The 11,230-nt window shown below is 28.0% G+C and overlaps 1 protein-coding gene across 1 annotated transcript in view; it reads left to right on the top strand.

Moving 5' to 3' along the window:
- The first annotated feature begins 1,391 nt into the window (after window positions 1-1,391).
- LOC148228331 (doublesex- and mab-3-related transcription factor A2-like) overlaps window positions 1,392-11,230 on the top strand; it is a 33,073-nt gene continuing 23,234 nt past the window's right edge. Inside the window, exons 1-4 of the mRNA XM_088199679.1 lie at window positions 1,392-1,491; window positions 4,340-4,544; window positions 4,676-4,816; window positions 5,278-5,440. Of these exons, the coding sequence (XP_088055805.1) occupies window positions 4,434-4,544; window positions 4,676-4,816; window positions 5,278-5,440 (415 nt within the window). The 5' untranslated portion in view covers window positions 1,392-1,491; window positions 4,340-4,433. The remainder of the gene's footprint in view (window positions 1,492-4,339; window positions 4,545-4,675; window positions 4,817-5,277; window positions 5,441-11,230) is intronic.

Here is an 11,230-nt window from a genome sequence, read left to right as displayed (position 1 = left end):
TATATATATTACTGTCAATAAAACAATTCTTTTTGAACAACGTAAATATTTTTTCAATAAAACATATAGATAAATTTAAAAAAATGTTGCACAATAAAATAATCTCGCTGCTCGGCTTTAAAAGTATTATTTTTTATATTAAAGACAGCACTATTATATTTTTCTCCTTAACAATATTATACATTTAGTATGTGTTTTAAATTAGTATATATTGTAAAGAAGTTCTAGGGGTTGCAATATTTTATTAGTTATGATTGTTATTAATTTATTAACGAGCTACAAAATATATTTTTTTTAAATTTTATATTTTAAAAAATATTACATACGTTTATTTGACTAATAAATTTTAAGAACAGTAAATAATTTTCTACTTAGGTAACAGTCCAGATAAGTTTTTGTTCTGATTTTATTAGGTCTGTTATTTTCTTTGCTTTTGATCAATAATGTGTAGTTTTAATAGATGGTCAGTAATTTAAATAAACTTCCGTAATTTTAAAAGAAATGATTTTTAATTTTCAATTAATTGTAACTGGAAAAAACTTTTCAAAAATATATTATACAAAACTTAACTTAGGGGAAAAAATTGCTATTATTTATGTAGTATGTTATCGCGACCGCTTTAATGATAGTTTTTGACAAAGTAACTGACTTTATAATAACAATATTGTTTCATTTCAAAGAGACTGACTATATAATTTATTGGTTAATTTTTTTATTTTTGTTTGATTGATTTCGTTAATTTTAATACAGAAAATATGTTAATAAATAATAATAAAATAATTATTAGGGAAAATTCTTTTGCAGTTTGTCATTGTAAAATATTTTATAATTATTTTATTTCTTAATTTATAGCGATCGTGATCTGAAAGTGTTAGCAGCGTGCGTGTAACAATATTTCAAACAAATAATCAACGTCTGAAAATTGGATGCATCCTTTTCTTTTCATTTGTTAATTATTTGTGAATTTAAAAATGTCTCTTGCTGCTAAGAAAGGTGTTTATATTTATATGGTGAATTTTAAAATTCGATTCAAATGCAGTAAAACAGCGTAGTGTTTAAGACCGTTTCAAATAAAAAAAAACTTTTCATTTATTTACTTAAAATAAATACGAAATGATATAATATACAAAAGCGCAATATGACAGTCGAAAATATCAAAAAAATTACAAAACCGGTAAATAAATTGGCACCGTGGATCTATCCAACCAATGGCCGACGCGCCGCGACACGCCCTCCGACGCTATTGGTCGCTTCGTGGCCACAATGTCTCGCTGCCTTTATACAGTTTCACGTTCGTCGGAGCGAGACGCCGCAATACGCCGTCCGCCGCAGCCTTAGTAGCTCCGTCTCTCTCTTGCGCCGTTTAGCGGGCCGTTTTCCGCACTCAGTTTGAAACGTCCGCCATGTGCCACAGTTGCTATTCGCGCGCTCCTTAGCGCTGACACATTTTGACAGCGCTGGATACCGGCATTCTCGATACTTGACAAAAACGTATGTTTTTCCGATTATTTTCATGTGATATTATTCTCATGTATCAAATGTGTTATAACTAGAAAATATAAAAGTGATATATAATCATTTCATAATAATGCACAATGTAAAGAAAAAAATGAACAAAAGACTATAAAAATTCAAATTAAATAGAACATTTATATTTATAAAAAGTAACATATTTATTTTATTAGACATGTATGATATAATACTTTGATACATTTTAATTTAATTCGACTCAAGTAAATAATTGATTTAATAACAAAAACTAATTATTATTTAAATTTTAGTCTAATGAGTGGTGTGTTATGTTTTTGTTTTCAAATTTCATTACCATTTATCTTACAGTATTTAAATATTCTTCAGCTCACTAGTAGGACATTATTTCTTAAATTAAATAAATTTTATGCTAAATAATAACATTGACTACAATCAAAATATAAATGTTCATAAGCAAAATGTATGTATTTTAAATAATATAGTAACTATTATTCTTAACAACCGAAAAGTAAAACTTGCATTTGGACAATTTTACTGTAGTGCAGGCATGTCAAATTTGCGGCCCGCAATGAGTTGCATTTATTATTATTTTCATTACAGGACTGTCATTTAAAAATATAATTTAAGATTTGTAGTATTTTAAAGAAATATGTGGCTACTTATCTATCTTTTGTGAAATTGCAATCTATATATACAAACTGATTCTTGTTGCTTTTAAACTCAATTTACAACGTTCTGATCTGTTGTGTCAGTTCTTAAATTATAATTCAAGATTAAGTAAAATATATATAATTTAATTCAATAATAGGAGTACAAATTTTTGTAGTGATAATATTTCAGTATACCACTTATAATTTATATAACAAAGCTAACAACAAATAAAAATGCAAGAAAATAACATTATTTGCTTCGATTTTTAAAACGTGCTAATTGTATTCAAAATCTATAAATAAAAATATACTTTATAGATACATATTTAATATATAATATTATTACATTTAATGAGATCAATATATAAAAATATATGTATTTACATTAAACAACAATAAGGCATATTTTATAGAATTTTTTCAAATTATGAATTAGTAGTTAAAGCTAGTTTTATAATAACGAATTTATTTGTAACAAATCCTATGTTTTTACGAAAATAATTCACAAAGCAAAAGTGGTTTTAGAAATATAATTGATATTAAAAATAATCTTAGATCAGTAAAAAAATCAATTTATTCGTGTCTGTGATTTTTAAAAAATAGGGAAGTTCTACAAATAATAGTTATGCTTGTTACTATTTAAGAGAATATATGCTTAATAATATAATAAGTACAATTGAAAAATCTTAGCTTGCGTGTTTATTGTAAAATTTACAATTAAAGCTTATGTAAAAAAATAATCAAGGATTAAATATTCATTAATTTTTTTCGAGAACACTAAAGACAAAATTTTGTCGGATGCAATTTATATTGTAGCTGATAAAAAAAATACAAAATTCATAAAAAATACATTGAGTTGACATGAAAAAGCTCTTTTAAAATTACGTGAGTCTCATCTTAAATTCCATTGCTACCCAACAAATATTGCGATTTTAAATAATAATTTCAAGATCAGGTATAGAGATTTTAAAGTTGTGAAAATGATTTTGCAATGTTTAGTTTAAATAGTATAAATTAATTAATATGAATTGCGGTGTGACAATGTGGTTTATAAAAGTTGTTCTAAAAAATTGTATGTGTTTCTCAACTATTGTTTTTAGGTTTGAATTAAATTTTAAATTATTTTTTGCATCTATTATATTTAGCGTTTTGTTTAAAAAATATTTAACAATAATTTCCACATTATAATATCCAATATGATTTTACCAAAAGTAATGATGGTATGAAACTGTATCTTTTTGACTGAGATTTTTTTTCCATGATTCAGGATGTTTAAGGCTTTGTATATAAACACATTCTGATTTATTAAAAAATATTTACTGATTTTTGTTTGATTTTTAAATATTTTTTTAATCAATAGTACTCTTATATATTGATAATCAGGGATATAAAACAGTTTATAAATTTAAATGTACCAACAAATTATTATTACATTATTCATATTAACGTAATTATAAAATACAACAATAATATTTTCGAGCAAAGTTTGCCTTTGCTAGCTGGTATTTTATATTTTTTTATATATCATGCGTTTATTTTTCTACGTACATAATACTAATTATAATTTTTTTCTTCATATTTAGGGCTATAAATCACAAAATAATTGCACTAATAAAATTTAACGCGTAACGATAATATGATTACGAACATTTGTATCGGTTTCTTGTTTAAAATTTCGGTTACAAAGGAACCACTGTAACGCCAAACCCAATGAAAATGAATATGAATATACAATTAGTGATTTATATAAAATAAACATTCAACATCAGTTGAAGTCGTGAGACACGTAATACGTTTGAGTCATAAAAGTATTATTTTTAAGTATATTAATAATACATACTTTATTTTTGGTATTAAAATATATACAAATACTTATTTAAATAGCTCTGTATAATATTCTTATTTCACGAGTTTCATATATAACATTAAAAGGAAAATTGGCAACCGTCGGTTGGTCAGTTATTCAGTATTTAATATTATGATCGTTTTATACAATGCTCATATTTTTTATTATTATTATAGTTACGCACAAAAAATATTTGAAGAACCTTTAATGAGTTGCAAATTATTTTATAGCATTATTGAGTAATTAATAAATTTTAAATCTAGGTGAAACTATGAAGAGTTGACGATTGTTCTATTAATGCTAGTTAAGACATACACATAATTTTATACATATTTTTATATTATTGTTAAAGGTTCAACCATCACCCAGACATGCCCCATTGATCGACCAGATCGATCATTTTTGTTGCAAGTTATACCAAACTAAAAATCGATTTCCAAAGAAGAATGGAGATGTCACTGCCTAGCGGAGTAGACGTTTCCCAGCTGGTGGCACAGCACCCCGTTCTGGGCGCTCTGCCCCCCGCCTTCTTCCTGCGGGCCTCTGAGCGATATCAGGTGCTCCCAACAGTCTACCAACCACCCGCGGTTTGATATAACTATTACCGACCAAACATAACCAAATAATCAAACGCCTTAAACCCAACCACATACGCATTTATCGACAATAGTTGTTTTTCTACAAACAGAGAACTCCAAAGTGCGCCAGGTGCAGGAACCACGGCGTAGTGTCTGCCCTGAAGGGTCACAAGAGGTACTGCAGATGGAGAGACTGCGTCTGTGCTAAATGCACTCTGATTGCTGAAAGACAACGCGTCATGGCCGCACAGGTTAGTTAGTCATAAAATAATATGACGATCATATCACGAAACTATAAAAACTGAGGTACTTCAGCGATTGGGCCACTATGCATCTTAAATACACTGTTACACATAAAAAAACATTAGGTATATTTTTTTATGAATCTATTCATAAATATATCTTGTTAGATAATTATTATATACATATTTTAGTTAGTGAGACGATTTACAATTTTTTAAGTACATTTTAAATATAAATTCCATTAAAATTGTGTGTAAGGTAATACAATATACGAATATGAATATAAATTGATATTAATTATTATTATTGAAATTAATGAAGAACCCATTGATATCAAATACATTAGTTTAATAATTCATGGCTTACTGATAAAATGTATTATGCACATAGACACGGAGTAAATAAGGAAACTGTGGTATTTTTTAAACGAATCCATTAGTTATTGTTGTTATGTCTTGAACGCTCTCAGGTGGCATTACGACGGCAGCAGGCTCAAGAGGAGAGCGAAGCTAGAGAGCTGGGGCTGTTATACGCGGGGCCGCGGTCCGGCCAGGGGCCCGCTTCGGTTCCGCCTCAGGGGTCCGGTTCCGAAGGGTCTCAGCGCAGAATCTACAAGGACGACGATTCTCCAAGTGAGTTTAAATGATTTAATAAACCGTAAGAAAAAATATTGAAAAAAATAGATTTGAGATAGCAACATTTTTTTTCGAGCATTCCTCACATAATCTGATTTGAAAAGCTATCAAATATTATTTTTGAGTAAATGATTTTCACTGCACGGCTAAGCATCGAAGCATTTTATTTAATTTTATTAAAATCTTATTATAATAAACATTTCTTTTTATGCGTGTTTATACAATAAATTTTGGAACTAAACTAAACTAAAGTAATTGGAACAGTTTTTAAAATTAATTTGGAGAATTAAACTTTTTTACTTTATTTTTGAAAAATCGATAAGATCTCACTACGTGGCCTATTGTAAAATTAATTTTAGAATACCATTGCTAATATTACTCAAAATTGTGTTTTTATATAAAATACGTAATTTTGCGCGTTATAAAGTAGGTCAAATATAGAAAAGATAAAAATAATTTAGAGGCAAGGTATTTCATTTTATGACTATCTTAGTAACAACGCAAAATTCTGTCTGACTCTAAAGCGTAGGCATCTCTCTGTGGATGCAGTTCTGAATGTTGCAGTCTCAGGGGTTACAAAGGAGGAATCCCTCCCCTAAAATATGGGTCCAATCGGGCAAAGGCAAAAGCTAAGCATCAAGATAAAAACCGGTTAGGAGTTTCCGCATAAATGTATGAGGCCCCAATAAATTAAGGGTTAAATAATCCGGCGTTGGGCCAAGAAAAGAAGTGCACTATTCTATGAAGGGATTGAATTTCTCGGAAAAACTCTCAAAGGTGTGAATCAATTAAATTTCTTTCGATAAGCCAACGTTCTCGATTTTAAAATGGTTCTGAGAAACATTGTTTTCTTTTTTTTGCGGAGCAACGGTCGCAACGCTCAATTTTTTTTTGGAGCAAATACATTACAGTCCATTAAAATATAACATTTCTTCAATAATGACGTTGGATACGAAAATTTTCGCTGAAGTATCAAAAGTTAAATATTTTTTAGGCTTTATGCAATTTTAAATGAAAGTATAGTGCTAGACACCCAAGAATGCCGATTGCATTAGTGTGCGTCACCGGGTGATTAAAAAATGTTTACATTTTTTGTTATTAATTAATTTTGTGTTTGTTTTTTTAGTATTATTATTTACAAATTTTTTAGTATTTTTTTACAAATCCTAGTTTTTTTCGGAGAACCTAAAGCCGCACGTGTTCCGTTATTTTTAAATTCCCGAACAATTGCTTGTATCCTTCTGACCGACAGCTTTGTCGCTTCGGCTACCTGGTCCATAATAGGTACAACCTAAAAATACACATATTGCTTTATTTACAAATATTTTGACTAGTGTATTATTTTAAAAATAATTACCGAATCGTTGCTTTCATACAGCTTTTTTAAATATGTATACAAATTTAAAACAACTTCTTTTGTTTGCCCCGATAATGGTCTTCCTCTTCCTAATTTACTATACTCCGACATCTCGTTAGTTGGTGAACACCGTGTATTTCACAAACTAAACAAACAACCGTTCCGCTCCTTACCAAATCAACTACTGACTTTGCCCATTTATCCCCGATGATGTCATTTTAACCAATCCTGTGCTAGAGCTGACCAATCAGAGCTCAATGCATTTACTAATTCTTTTACAGGAACCAATAAGTTGACAGATTCACAGATACACTAGTACTAATGCAATCGGCATTCTTGGGTGTCTAGCACTATACATATATTCAAATCAATAAAACTTATACAAAACTAAATTAATAAAATATAAATTAAATATTTAACATTAGCAAATATGATTTAAAAAAGGTTACTTACCTGAAATATTATATAATATCTCATTACTAGTGATTCTCATTTTTCGATGTTTGTCATTTATAAAAAATTGAGTTTTTGATCTATTTTTTATTTGGGAATTCACGAAAAATTTTGGGCAATATTTATGCATGTGAATTATATTATAGTAACACTTTCCATTTCATGATATTTGATTTTATATTTTGCAAAAAATGACAACATTCTTTCTGGCGAACAATTTTGTCAAAGAATCGCTCGACACAAAATGTTTCCTAATTTCTAGAGTAAGTCATAAAACATATTGTAAAATAATGTTTTTTGAGTGTTAATTGGAAATTACTGTGTTTTAAATCTAGCGGATTTAAAACACTATTTTTAAATTGCAATAAAATATTGTTAATGAGAATTCTAAAAAAACCTTTAATTTATAAAAAAAAAAGAAATCATCACTTTATATATTTACCGATAAATTATCAAGAAATAATTATCGAAAAGAAACAAGAAACCTTGCTTTTATCGTATATAGGGCAGCAAGTATAAAAACTTTTTTTTGCCCTTTTAATGGTTGCCTCAAATATTGAAAAAATATTTATTAAAATTTCTTAAAAAGCATATTAATTGATTTTTTATGGTTTCTTTTAAAGAAATTCTCTTATATATTCTCCAAAATATTAATTAATAACTGCCATCATGACGCATTGAGAAAATCCGTCAAGTCATAGTTGTCAGATTTGTAATAAAAAATAAATATTTTCATCTATTACATAGCAATAATTCGAGGCAATATTTTTGGGTTTTAAGGCTTTTGATTTTGTGAATATGAAAAAGGGTTGACATACTTAAAGCTTCGAATACTTATACCTGAGGCTAATTCAAATAAAGACTTTTTTAGTTACCATTTTAATTTATCATTTACAAAATAAAAAATAAGATAACCCCTTATAGTATTATGTAAGATAAACAAAAAAAAAAAAAGACGTACTTTTCTCAACAGATTTAGTTTAAAATTCCTCTTTTCTAAAACTAAAGAATGTATAAAAATTAATTCGAATATGTTGAATTGGTGTATATTTTTTATTCCGAATCAAAATATGATAATATGCATTTCTTATTTTAATTTAATTAAAATAATATTTACCTAGTTAAATACTAGAATCTGAAATCTGTTTTAAAATTATCAAAATAATTAGATTTTTTTTAGCATAGTTTTAAAAAACTGATATACCCTAAAAATGACGATCATGATAGCAAATATAATTCACACTATAAGTAGATATAATCGCGATAAAATCTTATATTAATTTTTAGAGAAAAATAAAGCAAGAATTTCTAAAGAAAAAATATATCATATGAACGATAATCACAAAACATCAGTTTTTTTTTTCTATAAATATATTATTTTATATTTATTTATAAATTCTAAACCTCTGACATATTATATAAATATTTTTTTCTCAACAAATACATTGAAAAAACGTTGATTTCTCTCGGCGCTCGGTTAATAGGTTACATTAGCTTGTTTGCATAATTTGTATGGTTATATCGTTTTACATTTTATTATAATATACACACAAACACATGTATGTATAAAATAATACATTGGTGCGTATAAAGAAATAGATATTACATACATTCACACATATATATTTTTTACTTAAATTTAACATTCAAATATTTACCGACTATTAAGTGACATTTTGTCCTCGGTTAGTTACAAAACATTTCGGAGTTTTCTATTGGAGTTTTTTAAGTGCGGCGTGTTTGTTTAAAATATCTTTATGGCCTGTTCAAACACGACCACTCTTATACTGTCGCCTAGCGCTAATGGATTTTACATATTGATTCACTTACTACCTATTAGGAAAAACGAAAGCCTACTTCACCGATCGGACGTTCCAAAATGCGCGGTTGGGATTTCGCGAACGGTAAAACCGGTCAGTTTGCGTCACGAAGCTCTGCGGCTTATCAATTAACCATTTTTAGTACATATTTGCTGCTTGGTTTTTCCAAGATTTTCCCGCTTAGGTTTATGATGAAGTGTTTGATACCAATATGCTATTAAATCTACAGGCATTTGAAAATATTGATACGATTATCAACTAGGTCTATACGAAAGGGCAAAAAAGGCGAGAGTTTAGAAGATATATTTTTATGATGAAAATGTAATGATTTTATTAATCTATAAATGCTCTAGACTTTTGCATGTATTGCAAAGTACATATAAAAAATGTACGACTAATATTAAATCTATATATGCTATATAACTTCGGGGGATAATATGAGTGAATAATGATTTTTGGTCCATATTAATTTTATTACCATCGGAAAATTTCTTTAAATAATAAATAATATTAATTTAACATGTTTTTTACACGTTTCATTATAACTTAACTCGCAATTAATTATTCGCGCTTTTGCAGAAATAGAGCGTTCGCAACCCTAGTCTCGTTTTCCGCAACATTTCCCCATTTGTGGCCGTTTCTCCCCCGTTTTCCGGTATACAATCTAACTTTTTCCGATAATAATTGGTCTGCAACGGTAATTTTTACGGTTTGCTGGCTATAAGAGTGTACACTTTCGTTATGTTCTCGGATTTTGTAGCCGAGCAATTAGTGTTAATTTTCCCGCTTTTCACCGCGGGGGGAAATTTTGTGTTATTAATTATTTCAGCGTCCAAACGCATATTAATTAAGCATTTGAACCACTTTAAAAACATGTAATTCAGATTTTATGGCAATAAAGTAACTAAATTAAATAAAAATAGTAAATTATTATCATATTTAATCTATGGATTGACTTGACGGATAAATGCAGATATCTTAATTATGTAATGTATTTAATTAACATTCTAATTGATTATCGTGGATTGGTTTTTTAATTGCATAGATATATATCAAGGGGAATTTTTTCTCGTAACTATCTATGATATGATGTTTTATAGATGTAGCCCATTTGAGCATATGTATGGCATGTGGTGTTAACGGGCTAAATTAATTAATTTTTTTTAATGTACGAAACACGATGCCCAACCCTGATATTTATAGGTTTCTTATCTTATGTTTTTATAGTTAAATATAAATAATTTAGTTAAATAATGATTTGTATTTTCAGTGCAAATCTAGCGCAAAGCATTTAATTTTTAATTTAAGTTTTAGTATAATCTAGTATTACAATTAACAATAATGAATTATGTTATCATTTTTAATTATCCGTGAGTTTAAGAATATAAATAAACAGCTAATCTGTTATTGTCAATCATAATTATATATACACAATGATCACTAATTCCGATCTTCCAGACAAGAATGAAATTTAAGAGACTTAATTTATTAGTATATTGTAGTGTTATGGCTGTATAAATTATAGTGGACGTTATATTTAGGTTTAAAAATTCATTTTATTGGGTAATCCTAAAATAAATGTCGTTTTTTTTTAATTTAAGTTCAGTCGTGATTTGTCCGTTAAAACCTTAATACGTCTTTTGTTGTATCTGTGTTGGTGCATATCTGAATTCCACATATTCTAATATTTAAAAAAATTAGACCTCAAAATTTGCTATGGCAGAATTTATGAGTTTCTCAAATGGCAACTACGACCACTAAAAATATGTATAAATTGGTAGGTGTTTCTTAAGTAGGAAATTGCGATATTTTTATTATTATTTTAATACATATAAGATAATATCTATGAGCTGAAAACAACTCATTATTAGAGAATTTTCAATACCGGATATATGACCAGATGATTTTAAGCAATAATTACAATATTCATCCGCGAGATTAGGAAAATTTAGGCAAACCTATTCAGTGATTATCTATCGTAATTATAATTATATAATAATCACAAATTCTGATCTTCCAGACGCGATAGAAATTTAAAAACACTAAGGTCCATATGGGATTCGAGCCCAGGTCTTTCAGATCTTGGCTGCAAAAATGCAAGCAAATCCTACTCAAAATATCAAAACTTAACTAGTCCGATTCAATAGGGTATAGACA

Source organism: Plectrocnemia conspersa, unplaced genomic scaffold (assembly GCF_051122295.1).
Source record: "Plectrocnemia conspersa isolate PC_06_02 unplaced genomic scaffold, ASM5112229v1 ptg000012l, whole genome shotgun sequence".
Classification (NCBI taxonomy): Eukaryota; Metazoa; Arthropoda; class Insecta; order Trichoptera; family Polycentropodidae; genus Plectrocnemia; species Plectrocnemia conspersa.
The sequence above is the reverse complement of the archived record's forward strand: the minus strand, read 5'-3'. Positions and strand labels throughout refer to the sequence as shown.